Here is a 22,020-nt window from a genome sequence, read left to right as displayed (position 1 = left end):
GCTAGCGTGCCTCGGTGCAAAGTTATAAAAACATGCCTAGAGATTGGTAGTTATATCTTAGGGTCAGACTGTGGGGTCAAATATGTCTGTCTGCTTGCTGCTGAGTTTTGAAGTTCTTCACAGAACCACGTTGTAAGGTTTCCCCTGATATCAACATGCAGTCTAGACATGACCTCATCCGTGTTAATACCGTGTTGACATGTTACTGGACGCTCACTCTGCATCACAGCCAGACCTGAGCTGCACACACAGGAATCAAGATCTGTTTCAATCAATTCTCATGGTTTCAACCAGTGAAGAGCATCACAGGTTGATGGGTGGGCGGGCGGGCAGGCAGGCAGGCAGGCAGGCAGGCAGGCAGGCAGGCAGGCAGGCAGGCAGGTCACACACACACACACACACACACACACACACACACACACACACACACACACACACACACACACACACACACACACACACACACAGCGCCTTCAGACTCTATCATTGTGTTCGTCCTACAGACTAATTAATAAGCTGTTATCAGGAGGGAGGCAACAATAAAACATCTCTGCCAAGACAAACACTTCCTTCCTCTCAGAAACATCTGAACCAAGCGCACAGCTGGCGCCAAGCAACACACACACACACACACACACACACACACACACACACACACACACACACACACACACACACACACACACACACACACACACACCATCTTTCTGCATGGTTTTCCCAGCTACCTTTCCCTTTGAATACCTGTTGATAAAGCATGAATTAGATTAGCAGCTGTACGAGTTGCCCTGCACACACCCTGCCCTCACCACCATACCCAGTACCACCGTTCCAGTTCCCAGCTGTGGTACACATGTGTGTAAATAACTCAATTGCAGTGCTAAAACTATCCAACAAATACCAGATCAATGAGCTGTACACTGGATCATGTGTTGCATTTTAAAACAAGACACACACACACGCACACGCATACACACACACACACACACACACACATACATATTTAGACTTCACATTCTGCTTACAGTACAGCGTGTTTGTGTCCTTCTGCACACACCGTACATCACTGTCTGCTCCCTGCTGGCCTGTGTTTTGTCTACACACACACACACACACACACACACACATACACACACACACACACACACACACACACACACACACACACACACACACACACACACACACACACACACACTGTACATCTTAGCACGCTCACACGGGGAAATGAGGAAGAGAAGTTTATTTGACTTTCTGCGAGACAATGTAGTTGACATAAAGGATTTTATTTTGGAGGCCATTGTTGCAGCTGAAAAGGTGTGTGTGTGTGTGTATTTCACTCTCTCTCGCTTACACACAAACACACACACACACACACACACTCAGTTACAGTACATTATATTTAACGTTCATGAATCTAAAGATAAGGAAGGAAATTCTTTTTAACAGATTTTGTTTTTGTTGGATATTGTGTTGTGTTCAAGGACAAGTTTTAAACCTGGGACTTTCCCACGTTGGCCGTTGCGCTCACATTAATTTGGTTGATAAATGACAGATTGGACATGGATTACATTACATCAGGCTCAGTGGTGGGATCCCCCTGGAGAGATTTCTGGCTCTTGGACTCGTTGGTATGACTCAATAAAACACATCTCTGGCTTTAACTCAAGAACTCCTAGCTAATTAGGTCAATTTCACACTCATAGGATAATATGATAGAGTCATGAGATTTTGGACAAATGTGGATGTAAACCCGTGTTTAGGGATACAACCGTTCAGTGGATCCCTCACTGAAAGGTGTCCTTAGCTTTCCGTGCTTTCTCCTGCAGATTTCGAACAAAACGTGTCATTTCTGGACGATAACGAATCTCGCTGACCTCCTCCATCACAGCCTCGCTACAGATGTTCACTGTGACGACACATCTGCGTGAGTGTGTGTGTGTGTGTGTGTGTGTGTGTGTGTGTGTGACAGACTCCAGCGTAATATTTGTCTCCTCTCTGGCAATAGAGACAGGAAGAGAAAGGAAGGAGTCTGGAGGCTCTTCAAAGACAGAGACAAGATCAAGGAAGCAGTTCAGAGTGTGTGTGTGTGTGTGTGTATGTGTGTGTCTGTGTGTCTGTGTGTGTGTGTGTGTGTGTGTGTGTGTGTGTGTGTGTGTGTTTAAAGAGCGTCTCCCTCAGCTGCTGTCTTCTCTCAAACATCGACCGGATTCCAGCTGATCTCACATCTATTGTCAAACTGTGTGTGTGTGTGTGTGTGTGTGTGTGTGTGTGTGTGTGTGTGTGTGTGTGTGTGTGTGTGTGTGTGTGTGTGTGTGTGTGTGTGTGTGTGTGTGTGTGTGTGTGTGTGTGTGTGTGTGTGTGTGTGTGTGTGTGTGTGTGTGTGTGTGTGTGGGGATCTCCCTCACTGAAGCTAAACACACAGTTGTTTGTTTACCAACTAAAAGGATAAAAACTCTCCTTTTGTTTTCCTAATTTTCACATGTCCCAGAGCTCGGCCTCCCGTCCCTCACTGGGACAAAGGAAACGTGGTTCAAATAATTGATGTTAAAAACTGTTTATCTGCGTTTGTTTCCAAAGCACAGAGAAGCCCTCAGACACAGAGGAGCGTTAGGAGGTCATTGAGAATCAACAGAAGGATTTCCAGATGACGGCTGAGTGTGTGTCATTAGTGTGTGTCATTAGTGTGTGTCATTAGTGTGTGTCATTAGTGTGTGTTGCAATGTCTTTATTTTTACTGTTTTATAAAACATTTTGTCTTAGTCTCGCTATAACTGTGCTACTGTTACAACACATTTCCAAGAAAACAGGACGAGTTTAAACATATTTCTGCCGAGTAAACTCAGTTATCTGAAGAAGCACAGTGACATTGAAGTGTCCTCATCACACACACACACACACACACACACACACACACACACACACACACACACACACACACACACACACACACACACTCACACTTCCTGTCTTTAACCACTTGAACTTGCACTTTAAAGACAGACGCAGAATGCTTTGGGTTTCCAGAGAAACGTTGTTTGCTTCCCGCTCCTTAAATCAAAGACCCAACCCGACCCGCCGGCTGGAGTTTAACGTCAGGCAGTAAAAACACACAAAAGCTTCAGAGTTTGAGACACTTGTTCTCGCTTCAACGTGAAATAAAGGTGGCTTTTTTATTACAGCTGTTTAAAGAGCGTCTCCCTCAGCTGCTGTCTTCTCTCAAACATCGACCGGATTCCAGCTGATCTCACATCTATTGTCAAACTGTGTGTGTGTGTGTGTGTGTGTGTGTGTGTGTGTGTGTGTGTGTGTGTGTGTGTGTGTGTGTGTGTGTGTGTGTGTGTGTGTGTGTGTGTGTGTGTGTGTGTGTGTGTGTGTGTGTGTGTGTGTGTGTGTGTGTGTGTGTGTGTGTGTGTGTGTGTGTGTGTGTGTTCCTGCTCATGAAATTGTTGTTTTCCTGCTAGCAGTACTTAGCATAGCGTACAGTAAACAGTGTTTTTGTGACAGCTCAGTGTGTATTTCCAAATTCCTTGGAAATAAATTCCCAATATAAAAGTCGAGATGAGAAAAAGAGAAGACTGAGAACAAATTCTGAAAAAGTTTACATTCTGAGAAAAGAAATAACTCCTTCCAAATTTCGTAAGAAAAGCAACAATTCTGGGAAATCTGATCTTGGGGAAAAAAGAAGGCGAGGGAAAAAGCCAAAATTCTGAGAAGAAAATAAATGACGGGCAAAAGTTTAAATGTCAAAATTCTAATAAAATTGTCACGATTTTTGGAAAAAGTCAGAATTCCAAGAAAGAAAGTCAAATTTTGAAAAAAAAGGACGTCTGAAAAAAAGTGAAAATTCTCAACAAAGTAAAATTTCAGAAAAAAGTCCAAAGTCTGAGAGAACAGTCACGTGACCGTGCTGCAGCTCCTTTAAAGCCTAACGCTTGCTACTTCAGGGATCGTACAGTGGGGTTAATGTGTGGAGATCATCCTGCTGAACTACACTGTCCCAAACGTTTGATTGACACATGGATTATTGTCTGTGATAATCAGGGAGATGCTGCCTTCAGGGACAGCCTGCAAAAATGAACTTCACATTTGGTTTCTGCCATGAAGATGTCAGTGATTCCTCCTAAAGGAAGGGGGACAGTTTCCTGCTTCTCGTTGAGCTGCTGGTTTTCTGCGTCTCTAAGTGAAGTGTGTGTTTTCTGATGGGTCCCCCCCCCCCCCCCGAGTGACAGCTGTCAGGAGGACTTAAGCCTCTCTTTCAGAGAAGAGGCAGAGGAGGGGGATGAAGATGAGGACGGAGAAAAGCGAGGGGATACAAGTTTGAGATGTAAGCTTCACACGCTTTCACGTCTTTGTGTGTCTGTGAGAATTCGGGGGGGTCCGCTCCCTGGCTGGTGGGTTGTTTTTTAGCTCGGCTGCTCCCAGTGTTCCCAGCAGATCCAGTGAATAGATGCTGCTTTCACTGCGCTGAGACGCCTAATGAGGGGGGACTACTTTCTGTCTCGTGTGTGTGTGTGTGTGTGTGTGTGTGTGTGTGTGTGTGTGTGTGTGTGTGTGTGTGTGTGTGTGTGTGTGTGTGTGTGTGTGTGTGTGTGTGTGTGTGTGTGTGTGTGTGTGTGTGTGTGTGTGTGTGTGTGTGTGTGTGTGTGTGTGTGTGTGTGTGTGTGTGTGTGTGTGTGTGTGTGTGTGTGTGTGTGTGTCGTTAAGGCAGGAATTATTGCAGCTCTCAAATATGGAATATGCCTCTGCTTTAAATCACCCAGATCACAGCCTTATCTCCTGCAGCTGTAAATTCAAATGTGTTCCTCCTCACCTTCGCTGCCTTTAGAGCCCCCTCCAGACTGACTGGAATTCCAACATGTGGACCTGTGTGTTTGTGCAATATCTCAGCTCTGACTTATCTCTCAGCTATTCACGGTGTGGGCTTGAAAGGAGAATTCCCCTCAGTCTCTAAGTGTCTCTGTGCAGCTTGAAAGACACGAATCCTTCAGACATTACGGGAATCATTTCAAACCTGGCTGCAGATGAGATGAGACTCATCTTTCAAATATGTCAAATGGACTTTTTGGGAAGTAGTTAGAGAGTTAATAACTTCAATGCAATTGTGATCAAAAACTTTCCTCAGAAGTTCTTTTGAATTTATTCTCAGAGTTCTTAAATTGTTCTGACCTTGTTTAAAGTAATGCACGGTGCAAGTATTGACCGATTCAGAATCCGTAGAATCCGCTATGCTCCCCAATCCATCTTTTCATTTCATTTTATAATAATACTAAACAACGAAGCACAGGAGTCTGGATTTATAGGAAAAAGTGATCATTTAGAAAAGATAATCGAAGTTTGGAAAAGATAATCAAAAGGACAAAGAATTGGGAGACAAGAAGTCTTTTGTTGATATTTTTAATTAATTAATAAATTCATCTTTTTAGTTTTGATAATTTAAAATATGACATTTTATTTATATTTTTATTTGCTCTTTTCTTATTACTTCTTTAACTGATTAACTGATTTATGTTTTTCTTATTTATTTATTTTTATTTGCTCTTTTCTTATTGAGTAAACCATCAAACCCCCCGTCCCTGTTCGTCACTAATAAATCCCTGATGCAGAAAATTGTGTCTTCAGATGTGGAGCTGCGACAAACATCTGCATTTAATGATGAAGTCTAAAGAAGGCGACAGTAAACAAACACACACACACACACACACACACACACACACACACACACACACACACACACACACACACACATACACACACACACACACACACACACACACACACACACACAGACTGCAGTTTGTTAGGTCTCCTGCTGCTCCACCCTTCCCCAAAGCCCAAAGGCAGCAGACACATGAAAGCTGCCATCCATCACTGCAGACAGTGACCATAACACACACACACACACACACACACACACACACACACACACACACACACACACACACACACACACACACACACCTCTCCAACAATGAGCTGTCTCTGCCGTCCGACCATACATCTGACCCATCTCCATATCTCTGGCCTCACTGAACCCTCTCAGAGTGATTGTTTTCTGGCAGCACTTTAACATGTGACGGGGAAAACCCTGGTATTGCGTCATCTCTTACGTCCCAAAAGGAGTTTCTCAGTAACATTCACTGAGGCCGAATGTACGCCTTGACTTCCTCAGGTATCGTGTAAAGCAGTGTAGGCGGTGGTGGTAAAGTGGTTAGGGGCTTGGCCTGGGAACTGGAAGCTCACCAGTTCAAGGCACCGTTCCTTACACTGCTCCCCGGGTGCCGCACATATGGCAGCCCACTGCTCCTAACACCAGGATGGGTCAAATGCAGAATTCTTGAATTTCCCCACGGGGATTAATAAAAGAACTTCTTTTTTCAGTCCAGCAGGGGCTCAGTCAGTAGGGGCTGGGACTGGGAATCAAAGGGTTGCCGGTTCAAGTCCCCAAACAGACTTGAAATATGGAAGGTGGACTGCTACCTGGAGAGGTCCCAGTTCACCTCCTAGGCCCTGCTGTGGTGCCCTTGAGCAAGGCACCGGACACCTCCAATCCCCCCTCCCCATTGCTCCCCGGGCGCTGCACAATAGCTGCCCACTGCTCCCAGCACTAGGATGGGTTAAATGCAGAGGACACATTTCACTGTGTGTGCTCTGCTGTGTGCATGTATGTGAGTAATATTTCATCCTCCGATTCTACTAACAGGCTGCAGGTGCTTGTTTTTACACAGCGTAAGAGTATGACTAAGTTAAAGGAAATGTGAGTTGTGTAAGACTCCAGAGGCCCGTTTCCTCTTCTTCTCTTTCCATCTGGAAGTGTCTGATGACGGCTTCCTCTTCCCAGAATCCCCCAGAGAGAGAGAGGAGATGTTTCCTCCAGAAACAGATAGACAGAGAGAGAGAGAAATGCTGGGAAGATACTCTCTTCTTGTGCTCATTTCCCAAATCGCTGTTTGTTTATCTTGACTCTGGTCTTCTCTGGAAAAACCAGAGCTTCTCTTCGGTGCGGCTCTCACTGAACCGGGAAGTCTTTCATCTGGAAATAAAAGCAGCGTCAGACGCTTTTATGAACTGTGGAATAATGAAGCTGAACGTGTTTCTGCAGATCAGTGGTGTGTGACGAGGTGAAGGGTTGATGTTCGGACATGAACATGTGCTGCAGGGACGTCCTGTTTCTGTGTTGGAACCTGAAGGCAGCATCTCCCTGGTCCAATGGGATTTTCCACTGGTTATGTAATAATATAATCTCCAAATATTAACAACAATTTCTGAAATAAAAAGCAAACATTAGGCTATAAAGGAACTACAGCACGGTCACATGACTTCACCTCACCACCGCTAAGCTAAAGGAGGCTAATGTTGGGCTATAAAGGAACTACAGCACGGTCACATGACTTCACCTCACCACCGCTAAGCTAAAGGAGGCTAATGTTGGGCTATAAAGGAACTACAGCACGGTCACATGACTTCACCTCACCACCGCTAAGCTAAAGGTGGCTAATGTTTGGCGTGATGACGTTTAGTCGTCTCATTTAGCTTGTTAGCAACCGCAGTATTTAAATTTACCAGTGAGGTATTTACTGACGTATTTTATGTCAACATATCCCCGCACATCATCTGCTGTTACAGATCTCTCCCTCCTCAATTCATGACCAACAGAAGTAGTTAATACTTCACGCTAAAGGCAAACCTGGTATCCGAACTCCTGAAGACGTGAGCCAAAATGCAATTGGATCCAGACGGAGAGTTTTTCTGATCTCTTGAAACAGAATCCATGTTCTGGTTTTACTCTGGCTCACATTAATCACCTTAGCATGTACAGTAGTTATTACTCCATGTGGGATTAATATGTTTGTGATTGGCAGCCAAAAGATAAAACAGAAAGAGGCCTCAGGATGGAGCTTTGTATTATCAGAAAACTAAAGTTAGATTCAACACTGAACCTGAAACATGAGTAATCCTCACACATCATCCATGTGGATCTACATCTGCTTTTGCACCGAAACAAAGAATGAAAAGCAGACAGTCTTTAATCATGACTGGAAACAGTACTCTTTAAAGTAGAGACACTACATACTGATATACACCTGAACATCAGCAGGAGAGGACTCTTTAAAGTAGAGACTCTACATACTGATATACACCTGAACATCAGCAGGAGAGGACTCTTTAAAGTAGAGACACTACATACTGATATACACCTGAACATCAGCAGGAGAGGACTCTTTAAAGTAGAGACTCTACATACTGATATACACCTGAACACCAGCAGGAGAGGACTCTTTAAAGTAGAGACACTACATACTGATATACACCTGAACATCAGCAGGAGAGGACTCTTTAAAGTAGAGACACTACATACTGATATACACCTGAACATCAGCAGGAGAGGACTCTTTAAAGTAGAGACTCTACATACTGATATACACCTGAACATCAGCAGGAGAGGACTCTTTAAAGTAGAGACACTACATACTGATACACACCTGAACATCAGCAGGAGAGGACTCTTTAAAGTAGAGACTCTACATACTGATATACACCTGAACATCAGCAGGAGAGGACTCTTTAAAGTAGAGACTCTACATACTGATATACACCTGAACATCAGCAGGAGAGGACTCTTTAAAGTAGAGACTCTACATACTGATATACACCTGAACATCAGCAGGAGAGGACTCTTTAAAGTAGAGACTCTACATACTGATATACACCTGAACATCAGCAGGAGAGGACTCTTTAAAGTAGAGACACTACATACTGATACACACCTGAACATCAGCAGGAGAGGACTCTTTAAAGTAGAGACTCTACATACTGATATACACCTGAACATCAGCAGGAGAGGACTCTTTAAAGTAGAGACACTACATACTGATATACACCTGAACATCAGCAGGAGAGGACTCTTTAAAGTAGAGACACTACATACTGATATACACCTGAACATCAGCAGGAGAGGACTCTTTAAAGTAGAGACTCTACATACTGATATACACCTGAACATCAGCAGGAGAGGACTCTTTAAAGTAGAGACTCTACATACTGATATACACCTGAACATCAGCAGGAGAGGACTCTTTAAAGTAGAGACACTACATACTGATATACACCTGAACATCAGCAGGAGAGGACTCTTTAAAGTAGAGACTCTACATACTGATATACACCTGAACATCAGCAGGAGAGGACTCTTTAAAGTAGAGACGCTACATACTGATATACACCTGAACATCAGCAGGAGAGGACTCTTTAAAGATGTCTGAAAAACAGAGGAACATGTCTCAATGTTTTCCTTCCTGGATGAAACTTTGGAAAATGTCTCCATCACTCAGACTTTTGTCCTGGATTCAAGAATGTGGTTTTCCTGTGGAGAGTCTGAAGTCACGTTTTGTGGAATGAACCGGAGGATCGACTCCCGTAACCTCGGGAAGCAACGGGAATACAGTGAAGATTACGGATACACAGAAAAGTTGAGCATAGTTTCATATTCATGCAACAAATGGTCTCTTTTGTGTTGGATGTTTTCCAGTGGATAATTTAAATCTAATAATATCCTGTATCATTCACCCCCCCGCCCCCCCCCCCCCCAGACTCCATTGTAATAAAGGGAGATTTTGGAGTTTCATTTCCTCCCTAGATAAGCAAAAGCTCCATGATGAATTGAACAGTAACAACGGTGAGCTTTGTCACATGGCTAAGTTGTATACTTGGTTGTGATTGGCCAGTTTGGCAGGGTGGTGGTGACAAAATCTGTAAGGACTTGGCTTGGGAACCGGAAGGTCACCAGTTCAAGTCCCGGAAAGACCAAGTGCCCTGAGGTGTCCCTGAGCAATATTTCTATTCCTGCCGCAGATTTCCATCCAAATGACCTTTTTATGCGTTTGAATCTGAATCAGGAATGCAGTATTACTTCCCCCCCAGAGAAAGAAAAGCTAGGTAGTTCATATTTACGATGACTGACGCAGGTTGCACTCACTGCAGATAGCGCTGGGTTTATAGGCGTCCCAGCGCTCCTCCAGTTTCACACGGTCTCCGCACCGGAGCCAAATGTGTCCATATGTTCGGGAAACACTGTTACCTGAAGCACTTCACTGCTCCCTGTGAGGACATGAGGTCACTTCCTGCTTCAGGTACACTCTGCAGGGCTTTGGTTGCGTCATCTCTCTGGAGGAATCCACACGTATACATCAAGACGGAGGAGATAAAGGACACTTTAACAATGTTTTAGAACATAAAATGGACGTCATGCTTTAGTTTAAAATAGGTTTTATTTTACTTTGTTTATTTTTGTTTGTCCTTGTGCTCATTTGTAGTACCTGTTTTTGTGTCGAGAGGAAATGTGTAGTTGTTTTGGTCAGTTTATGTTGACGTCTGTTTGGGTCTCTTACTGGTCAGCACGAGTCTTTTAAAGTGACCTCTTGTAGGTAAAGTCCAGGGGGGAAACAGAGACCTATTAAAAATGAATGAAGCAGGAAATCTTGGTCATTTGTTTTCAAGTAGTTTACTTTGTGATAATCCGGATAATGCCAGCAAACTGTACGGAGAACAGGAAGATGTGTGATTCCTACAGACTGTTGGTGAGCTGCACATCTGTGTTTCGCCTCGACTCGTCACTGGAGTTTGGCAACAAGAACGGTTGCATAGGAGAACAAACGTCTCGAGATTTACTGCCTCTTTTATCGTTTACATCCAGCTGAACACTTCAGTGTGTATCCCTCCTCCTGAAGAAGCAGGTCCGAGAATATCCAACGTGTTTTAATGTTGCCAAAGGTTTTACGTGGAAAGACTGATGAGTTATCATCCCGTGAACCAACAATAATGTTCAACATCTGCAGATTATTCTCCAGATTAATCCTTACTCAAAGTATTCGCATCCACATATACTTAAAGTACCAAAAGTAAAAAGTACTCATTGTGCAGAAAAATTGGGTTTTATTTATGGAATGCCTTTTAAGCCAAAATACATAAATACATATGGTTATGAAATAAATTCTGAAATGAATAAAGATCCAATAAATATAAATGCAAATTTAAATACCCATTTATTTATTTCAAGGGACTTTTATTTCATAACCCCACATTTATTTCACAGCTCTTTCCATTTCTTATTTTCAAATGAACGGGGCGGGGTTAGCTCACAGATCCAGACCAAAGCAACAGCATCACAACACAGATTCAGTCTCAATGGGTCTTGTTCCACACTCCAGTACTCTAAAGTAAAATAAACACTTAACAGAGAAGAAGAAGAGAAAGAAAGGAGAAGGACTGCTGAATACAAATAAAGCAAACTGAGTGGATAATTGTATTTGTATATGTGACATTTCTACAGTTTTACTGTTGAAAGTTCTGATTGAGTCTTTGTGAAATATTTTGTGACTTATATGGCAGGTGAAGAAAGGCCTGGGAAAACGTGGACGTTTGGTCTCGTTGAGTAATTTAATAAGCATCTGAAGACGGGATGAAATGATTCGATCAGGGACTAGATGAATATTTAACTTTAGGGTTGAAGTAATAAGATGACAGGCGGGATCAGAGGAGTTAATCAATCATGCCGAGGATTAAAGAGCTGCCAGAGAGAAGTTGTAAAGCTGTCATTTCCTCACAGAGAAATGTTATATATCACAGAGATACGGGAGGGAGGGGGAGAAGATTAAATAAAACAAATATAGAGTGGAGAGGAGGAGAAAGATGAGGGAAGGCTAAAACATGAAGGTATGATAAGAGAGGAAAGGTAGAAGAAGGATCACAGATATAAGTCAACCGGCAGTTTAATGAGCTTTCTGCCTCTCCTCCTGTAAACCCAGTCTAACCAGTGAGAGACGCTGGGTTTGATTCTCCACGGAGACGGGGGTCAGAGAAAACATCTCAACTATTCAGAGTTTCTGATTCAACAAGGCGGGTCAAAAGTGTACAGGAAGGTGGAGAGGAAACAAAGACAATGAATAGTGAAGAGCTTTAGCTTAGCGGGGGTGATGTGAAGTCATGTGACCGTGCTATAGTTCCTTTATAGCCCAACATTAGCCTCCTTTAGCTTAGCGGGGGTGATGTGAAGTCATGTGACCGTGCTGTAGTTCCTTTATAGCCCAACATTAGCCTCCTTTAGCTTAGCGGTGGTGAAGTCATGTGACCGTGCTGTAGTTCCTTTATAGCCCAACATTAGCCTCCTTTAGCTTAGCGGTGGTGAAGTCATGTGACCGTGCTGTAGTTCCTTTATAGCCCAACAATAGCCTCCTTTAGCTTAGCGGTGGTGACGTGAAGTCATGTGACCGTGCTGTAGTTCCTTTATAGCCCAACATTAGCCTCCTTTAGCTTAGCGGTGGAGACGTGAAGTCATGTGACCGTGCTGTAGTTCCTTATAGCCCAACAATAGCCTCCTTTAGCTTAGCGGTGGTGACCTGAAGTCATGTGACCGTGCTGTAGTTCCTTTATAGCCCAACAATAGCCTCCTTTAGCTTAGCGGTGGAGACGTGAAGTCATGTGACCGTGCTGTAGTTCCTTTATAGCCCAACAATAGCCTCCTTTAGCTTAGCGGTGGTGACCTGAAGTCATGTGACCGTGCTGTAGTTCCTTTATAGCCCAACATTAGCCTCCTTTAGCTTAGCGGTGGTGACGTGAAGTCATGTGACCGTGCTGTAGTTCCTCTATAGCCCAACATTAGCCTCCTTTAGCTTAGCGGTGGTGAGGTGAAGTCATGTGACCGTGCTGTAGTTCCTTTATAGCCCAACATTAGCCTCCTTTAGCTTAGCGGGGGTGACGTGAAGTCATGTGACCGTGCTGTAGTTCCTCTATAGCCCAACATTAGCCTCCTTTAGCTTAGCGGGGGTGACGTGAAGTCATGTGACCGTGCTGTAGTTCCTCTATAGCCCAACATTAGCCTCCTTTAGCTTAGCGGTGGAGACGTGAAGTCATGTGACCGTGCTGTAGTTCCTTTATAGCCCAATATTAGCCTCCTTTAGCTTAGCGGTGGTGAAGTCATGTGACCGTGCTGTAGTTCCACGGTTCCCCCAACCCTTCCCTTGTCGTTGAAGCTTGTAATGTCAATATTTTCCATATTTAGAAAGTCCATTTTAGACTTCTAATTCATTCCTATTTTAAACAATGGTTCCTCTTCACTAACACAGGAAGCTCTGCACTAAGAGTGGCCGTTTCAGGGCAGAAACAGTCTATTTCAGGAGGGATGATGTGGATTAGAGGGTCAGTGAGACAGTATTTATCCTCTCTCCTCCTCTGTATGTCTCTCCCTGCTCCTGTCCATACGTCTACATTAGAAACACAGGGAACAATAAGCCAGCCGTTCCTCAGTGCCTTAACCGTGTGAATGATGGTGGTCCAGATGTGGAAGTGACGCGGCTGGTTCTGTTGACTCGTTTTTTATCCCCCATAGTGCAACAGGAACAGGAAGTGGAGATGTGTCCAGCTGATAGGCATGGGAACCATTCCCTTAACAATGTCATCCATTTCTCTCTGTGTAAAAAACCGTATGAGGAAAGATATTAGAGTTTGAATTAGCTTGGAAGAAAAAGGAAAAGCTAGAATTAGAAATACTGAAGAGTCAAAATACACCAGCACCCTTTACAGTATGTTCAATGGCCCATTTCAGAGAAACACGTATTAAATGTTTGCATAACTGTATATTTATTGGTGCTAAGAAGCTTATAATAATAATGATGATAATAATTATTATCATTATTATTATAATAATTATTATAATAATAATAATAATAATAATGATGATAATAATTATTATCATTATTATTATAATTATTATTATAATAATAATAATAATAATAATAATTATTATTATTATTATTATAATAATAATAATAATAATAATGATAATAATAATAATAAATATAATAATAATAATGATAATAATTATAATAATGATATAATGATCATAATCATACAAATGTTCACAACAGATAACCCACTCAGTAAAAATAAGAAAGACAAAATAAATGAATAAAATATAATAATGTTATTTACACAACATTATTATATTTCCAGTAAAATTTTATATATTTCATTTAAAAAAACATGAATCTGCAAAGGAGAGAGTAACTAACTCTGTAAAATAAGTGCGTGAGGTGCAACACCCCCCCCCCCCAAAATATAGGGGTTAGTATAAGGCTCAATTGAAGTACCTGAATTTCTAAGTACAGCACTTGAGTAAATATACTTGATCTTACTACTTACTATTCATTCCACCAGTGCCATCATGCTAGGATCATTGCTGCTTCTCATGAGGTGTTTGTTTACTTGTGGGAAACAAACAATGGGCCCTAACAGAATCTGCAGCTGTGACATTGTTGGTTTCCCAGAAGCAAAGATGCTGTTTTGTGTCGAAGGTGAAACAACGGTGACAAATCGCTGCTGGGACGCCGTACACATTTCCTGCCATTCTCTCAGAAATAATACTCCATCATCTTCCTGCCTTTTCCCTGCGAGAGACGGCAGCGTTATTCATTTCAGCTTCACAATAGTTACAATGGAATCCAGTTGTGACTCAAAGTGAGTGGGAGAGGAACTCCCTCTGGTGGGAGCACAGGGATTTTAGCTTCTGCAGACCATTTACATGCACTAAAACCTATAGAACACACTACGGAAAGCATGATAGGGCCTCTTTAAGATCCTCCTACCGACTGATGGTAGGAACCACCTCCTCTCTTTAGGACTAGTTATGGTTTTATATAAAGAGTAAAGCAGTGCTAATGACATCACTGTTTTAATACTCTAATAACAAGAGAATGATGTCATCACCTCCCGCTGTGACCTGCAGACGACCTGGTGTGTGTGTGTGTGTGTGTGTGTGTGGGGATACTTTCTATAAGTGTTTGTGTAGTTGTTACTAAATCAGTTGTGTGTTTAAATCAAACAGAGGAAGCAAACGATGAGTTTCCTCCAAGGATCTATTTAAAACGTCCTGTCAACACACACACACACACACACACACACACACACACACACACACACACACACACACACACACACACACACACACACACACACACACACACACACACACACACACACACCGGTTGTCTGTCTCTGTGTGGACAGGTCTGAGGAGATGGTTTCCTCGAGTCAAGTGTTAAACACAACTGAAAAATGATGACGTCAAACATACAGCACTGAATCATTAGTGTTTACAGTTTGATTTGGCCTCAGGAATGTGTTGTTGTTTGTTTAATTGTTGGCTGTTTACTTTTAAACATTGTGTAATTTGTTGTTTCCCCAAAAACAAGACAAAACCCTTCTCTCTGTCTCCTGGATTTTCTGTTTTAAGAGACATGTGTACTCTTGTTTAGATTCTAGAACACTGTGTTTATTTACTGTCAATAACTCTTCACCACACACACACACACACACACACACACACACACACACACACACACACACACACACACACACACACACACACACACACACACCATATAGAATCGTGGTCGCAATCCCAAACAAACAACAACTGTTTATGATATGAAAGTAATTACAGAGGAATGCTTTTATTTTGAAAGGGTCTCACCCAGGGGCTAGTGGATGAGAGGTGCAGGATCCTGGGGTCTGTGATTAAGTTGTGACGCATCCACAGATGTTTGGAGTTTCTCAGGAACATTAAGGGATTAAAAGTCATCATTGATTTCCTGCAAAGACAGCGTAGATGCAATTACACTTCTGGAAAATGCTTACATGTAGTGTGTGTGTGTGTGTGTGTGTGTGTGTGTGTGTGTGTGTGTGTGTGTGTGTGTGTGTGTGTGTGTGTGTGTGTGTGTGTGTGTGTGTGTGTGTGTGTGTGTGTGTGTGTGTGTGTGTGTGTGTGTGTGTGTGTGTGTGTGTGTGTGTGTGTGTGTGTGTGTGTGTGTGAGTGTTTCCTCTCTGCACCGTCTTTAAACCTGTTGAGTTTTTAAACCCTGCTGACAAGATGTAATCCAGGCAGACGCCATGATGGATCACGGTCCTTTATCACCTGATAACCCGCTCTGTTTCTGCTGAAGATATCACTCTGCCTCCTGGAATCATTTCAGTTACAGTGGAGGAAAGAAGAACTTAGAGGGGCATTGAAAACATTTTTACAGTTCTTGTCTACACAGCGGGATTGATGTACAGATTTAATGAATGACACGCAGGGGAAGAGTCTCTGTTTGACGTGGCTGTTATCATTTCCTGTTGAATAGTAAATCAAATATAAGTAAAATGACCACAAAGGGACACAGTAAAACTACTTTAGGAGGACAGAAAACACCCCAAAAGACATCAAAAGGTGATGCAACACTTCCAAATTAAGACGCAAAACGACACGAAAGAAACTCAACACAACAAGGATCCACAAAGCAACACAATACAAACACAAGGGGACTCAACCAAAACCCCACACAGCGACCTTTGATCCTTTGCTCCTGATAAAAAGGGTTAGCTTTGTAGCTAGCTTGCTCACATGTCTTTTCTCTGTCAGGTATTTTTCTTCTTGCAGTTGTTAAAATAAACTCTGTTGACAGCAACAACTTTAGTAAACACTAAAAAGGATGAAGGGGCGTGCTTTGATAGTGAACAACACACACCAGTATCTGCACATGCAGAGATGGATCCAGTGGGGCGTTAGCTAGCATGGATCTGTGTGTGTGATTAAACATGAAATCAGTGTGTGTTCTCTCTCTCCCCCCGCAGTGATCTGATGTGAAGAGTGTGTTCGGCCTTCTTCGGTTTATCTCTGCACCTCGGTGAAGATCAGTCAGAGATGATGGTGCTCCTGCAGGCAGCAGGAGGAGTCGGGGGGGTGAAGTTTCTGCAGATCCTGATGCTGGTTCTCCTCCCACTGCTGTGGTTTCAGCCAGTAGAAACCAGACTCCCTGAAGACCCCAAGACCTGGAGACAAACCGGGCCCCGGCTGCAGCTGTCACACTCAGGTAAGAAACGGAAAGCAAAGTATTTACTCCTCTTTCTTCATCATTTTTCTGAGGGCAGCACCTCCCTCGCCCAATGGGATTTCTTCAGGTTTAGTTCAGCAGAAAATCTCCACATGTTAAACCACTTTGTGATCTCTGACGTAACAAGCTAATGTTGGGCTATAAAGGAACTACAGCACGGTCACATGACTTCACCTCACCACCGCTAAGCTAAAGGAGGCTAATGTTGGGCTATAAAGGAACTACAGCACGGTCACATGACTTCACCTCACCACCGCTAAGCTAAAGGAGGCTAATGTTGGGCTATAAAGGAACTACAGCACGGTCACATGACTTCACGTCTCCACCGCTAAGCTAAAGGAGGCTAATGTTGGGCTATAAAGGAACTACAGCACGGTCACATGACTTCACCTCACCACCGCTAAGCTAAAGGAGGCTAATGTTGGGCTATAAAGGAACTACAGCACGGTCACATGACTTCACGTCACCACCGCTAAGCTAAAGGCGGCTAATGTTGGGCTATAAAGGAACTACAGCACGGTCACATGACTTCACGTCACCACCGCTAAGCTAAAGGAGGCTAATGTTGGGCTATAAAGGAACTACAGCACGGTCACATGACTTCACGTCTCCACCGCTAAGCTAAAGGCGGCTAATGTTGGGCTATAAAGGAACTACAGCACGGTCACATGACTTTTCTACAGAATTATAACTTTTTTTTTCAAATCAGACTTCAGAAACTTTCGGACGCTTTTTTTTTGCAGAATTTTAACTTTTTCAGTGCAGTTTTTGATAAAGTAGGGAGGTAATGACCATAGACAAAACTGTTTTTATAGCTTAGCAGTGTCTCAGTGCTTTCTTAGGGTCCATATTAGTACAAATCCATCCCACTGACTAAGACGGATTAAGTAAGATGTTTCTGTCTCCAGTTAATGTGTTTTTAATGTCTGTAGCGTCACCTATTCAAACACTTTATGGCTAATTTATATGTTCAGCGCCCCATTTGGACATCCACATTAATCATGAACGTTATCCGTCATAGTTTTCCTCTGAGCTTTTGCTTAAACACACAAGAATTCAGAATAAATGGTGTTTTTAAGATTCAATTTTGGTCGTTAAACCGTGAAGCTGCTTGTGCTCAGCTTTGAGAGTTTTTACAGCAGAGAGAGAAAGCAGCGCTGTCTTTCTTTGAGTATTTCAAGAAACCGTCATACTTTTACTTCCTTTCTTACTTATCGGATCAGTTCCTATCATCCCAAAGCAATAAAGATAAAAGCTGGATTAAGTGACTGAAGGTGTTGGATGGTTTCCCTGCTGTCTGTATCCAGTTAAAGGTTTTCCCAGCGGAGGATTTTTGATCTCATAAAGATCAGTGAAGTCACGTCTACGTGATAAAACTCCAAAGTGAAGAGAAACACGACGACAGCTACGTCTTCATGTCTGCTTCAAAAAAATCCACACAAATATCATGGAGTGTGTGTGTGTGTGTGTGTGTGTGTGTGTGTGTGTGTGTGTAAGATGTTAAGACATTGTGCGTGAATTTGGCTGCCAAAAGTAAGTGCGTGTCTGACTAAATAGATAATAATAATAATAATAATATTATATTATTATTAATTATATTATTATTAATATAATTAATAATAATATAATATTATTATTATTAATTATATTAATAATAATAATAATATAATATTAATAATAATAATAAAAACTATTATATTTATGATAACAAATATATATATAATAATTCTAATAATAACAATAGTATATTTTTGATCATAAATCATTTTTAAATGAACATAAAAAATGCTACATATACAAATATGAAACATTATAAAAACTAAACAGTAAGTTCTAAATATAAAGCACACAAAACATGTTTTCAATGTTGGGCTGGATAATACTGTAAGCAGAGTCTTGGAAAAAGTCCTCATGAAACCTTAATTCTCATCCCGACTAAAAGGGACAACATTCCCACCATCAGAGCCCAGCACACACACTCTAACCAGCAGAGCAGTCTTGGCCTCTTCCAGTCACTCTAACACTCCTTCTCTCCGAATGATTGCTTCCCTCTTGGCAACCAGTGCCACCAGTAAAGCCAACAAGTGTTTCCTCTCCAGCAGAGATTAGTTGCGGCCGGCTGCTCTCAGTGTCTCAGTGCGATGTTTGTGGAGCGAGCCGTCCTCTGAATGAAGGGATTAATGGAGGCACTGAACGGCGACTGTGTTGTTTTTGTGTCCAAAGTGAGGGGGGGATGATTGCTGATGACGGGGTCCGGATTATGGAAGTCAAACACGTTTCCAGACATAGTTGTTAGTGAGACAATGTGAGGAAAAGGAGCCTTCTATAAACTCCTGGGAGTTTAAATGTCATTTTGAGTTAGAGGAGGAAGGAAGTCATTCGGCAAATAACCACCGTTGAATATTTTTCAAAAGATATGGCCGAAACAGTACAGTTTAGTGCTGGGTTTAGACACAGTACCTTTTCTAATATAATAACATCTGTAGCATTAAAGATAGTTATGATCCTTTGGTTTAGAAAATGTCTAAATGTCCAAGTTCTTCTACGTTGTATTATTAGTACAAAACTAAGTAAAATACTAAAACAAATGGGCAATACAACCTTAGTGTATCCCAAAGGGGACACGAAGTACCCTAACAAACCACACAGACACAAAATGAATACACAAAGATACCAAAACCATGCAGAAAGGCAGAAAGAGCACAAACAGATGCAAAACAGGTATAAAAAGAAGTAAAGTACTAATGATAATGGGCAACACAACCAAGACGTGTCACAAAGTAACCATTAAAGAGAAATACATAAGCCTTGAAAGGCCTCGACGACTAGAGAGAGGCACAAAACGACCAGAGAAGAGGCTAAAGACATACAGAATAATTATACAACTGGGCAAAAGATCCATGAAGGGACACCAAGGGACCATTAAAGAGAACATCATCAGTACTGAAAGGCGTGAACAACCACGAGAGACAAAACGACCAGAAAAATGAGACCGAGCACGATCAAATCTGTAGCATGGAAGGTGATTATGATCCTTTGGTTTGGAAAACGTCTACATGTCCACGTTTCCTACTCTGTTAACACATCTCCCTGGCCTCTGTAGCGATGACATCGGCTCTATAGAAAGGATTTTTTCACATTGACATCACATCATGACATTCAAGCTCCTTCAGCTGATTGCGAGCGTGAGATAGAAACTCATTTGTCACACAGAAAATATTACAGTCCCTGAAATCCTTCCACACTGATTACAGCTCCCAGCAGGACCGTCTCAGTTACAGGAGATCACAGTGGAGGAGTTAGCAGCTCAGGAGACCAAAAACAGCAACAAAGGGAGAGAAAAGCCCCGGGAACGATGACGCTTTGGAGGAATTCATTGTGTTAGGACTCTCTGGAGGGAACACAGGGATTTGAGCCTCTGCAGACCATTTACATGCACTAAAACCACTAGAACACACTACAGGAGAGGGACAGCCCCCGTAAAAAGCATAACCTCTCTTTCGGGGGTGTTATGTAAAGCTTTGTGGATGTTGAAGAAGTGTTTGCGTGTGTGTGTGTGTGTGTGTGTGTGTGTGTGTGTGTGTGTGTGTGTGTGTGTGTGTGTGTGTGTGTGTGTGTGTGTGTGTGTGTGTGTGTGTGTGTGTGTGTGTGTGTGTGTGTGTGTGTGTGTGTGATCAACAGTAGCAGCCCAGTGGCAGTAAAGTGAAGCAGTTAATGAAGCAGTTCCAGATCCTCTCGCTGTGTTCGTAGCTGCAGGATCGACGTTAGAGAGACTATTAATGTTTTATAAGGCAGATACTCAGACAGCAGCTTCAGGGGCAATGCACACACTCCTACACACACACACACACACACACACACACACACACACACACACAGGAGAGGGTGTGTGCGTCACAGGTGACCCAGTGTGTGACCCGTGCAGGAATCCAGAGAGACCGGCCCTCTTCCTGCAGGGAGACACACTCTGTTAGCCTCGAACCTGACTTGTGTGTGTGTGTGTGTGTGTGTGTGTTTGCATCCACACATTATTACCCTAAAGAGACACATGGCCAACTTTTATACATCAAGATAAACAACTAGAAGATGATGTATAAACTGCAGAGACACAACATCATTATAGGAAGGGTCAAAGCAAACACAAAGGGACACACATATACAAGGAAAGACACAAAATGATCATATAGTAAAACAAAAATACCTCAAAGAGACAAAACGATAACAAAAGACTCAAACTGAGGAAGAAAGAGACGCAAACCGACCCGAAAAGAGACTAAAGACACACAACATTGTTATAATAATGGGCAAAACAACCAGAAAGTGACACTAAGGGACTCAAAGTGACACTAAGGGACTCAAAGTGACAATAAGGGACTAAAAGTGACACTAAGGGACTCAAAGTGACAATAAGGGACTCAAAGTGACACTAAAAGAGAAAAAGAGACACAAAAATATGCAAAATGTGTAAAAGAAAACTACACAAAAGGTCCAGAAAAAAGGCTCAACAGCTTTAGTGAAACAATGGATACCACACACATGGAACAACTGGAAAAAGGAGACTAAAGACAGACAACATAATTATAAAAATGGGCAAAACAACCACAAAATAACCAAAAAGAGACCCAAACATGAACAGAAAAGAGGCTAAAGAAATATACAGTGAAACAAAGGTTACCACAAATATCCAAAAGAAGTACAAAGAGAAAAACGACCATAGAGACACAAAGGGACTCAACGTCACCATACAAGTGAAAAACACAAGTGCTGGAAAGGATAAACAACCACAACGAGACGCCAAACAGGAACAGAAATTACATAAAACAAGTACAAAGAGGTTCAAGATGAACCGAAGGAGACTCAAGACACACGAAATAATTATCAAAGTGGGCAAAACCACCTCAAAATAACCAAAAGAGAAGCAAACAACTAGTCAGTGTGTCTGGTGTCCCTCTCCGCCCTTGACCCTTGACCCCGGCACACCGTCTCATAATGTCCTCTGAATCCTCTCCAGTAGTTCTGATACTCTATATGTGTGTCTCCTCCCGTCTGGGTCTCAAGGCGAGTTAAACCACCGTCAGGATCCTGAGTTTCTATA

General features: G+C 42.4%; 1 protein-coding gene across 2 annotated transcripts in view; it reads left to right on the top strand.

Annotated features, from left to right (window-relative positions):
• si:dkey-49n23.1 (semaphorin-3D) overlaps positions 1–22,020 on the top strand; it is a 61,946-nt gene that overhangs the window by 8,993 nt on the left and 30,933 nt on the right. For both annotated transcript variants that reach the window (XM_063911025.1, XM_063911024.1), the window contains exon 2: positions 16,666–16,904. In XM_063911025.1, coding sequence (XP_063767095.1) covers positions 16,736–16,904 — 169 coding nt within the window. In that variant the 5' untranslated portion in view covers positions 16,666–16,735. The remainder of the gene's footprint in view (positions 1–16,665; positions 16,905–22,020) is intronic.

This window comes from Eleginops maclovinus, chromosome 20 (genome assembly GCF_036324505.1).
Source record: "Eleginops maclovinus isolate JMC-PN-2008 ecotype Puerto Natales chromosome 20, JC_Emac_rtc_rv5, whole genome shotgun sequence".
In the NCBI taxonomy this organism is placed as follows: Eukaryota; Metazoa; Chordata; class Actinopteri; order Perciformes; family Eleginopidae; genus Eleginops; species Eleginops maclovinus.
The sequence above is the reverse complement of the archived record's forward strand: the minus strand, read 5'-3'. Positions and strand labels throughout refer to the sequence as shown.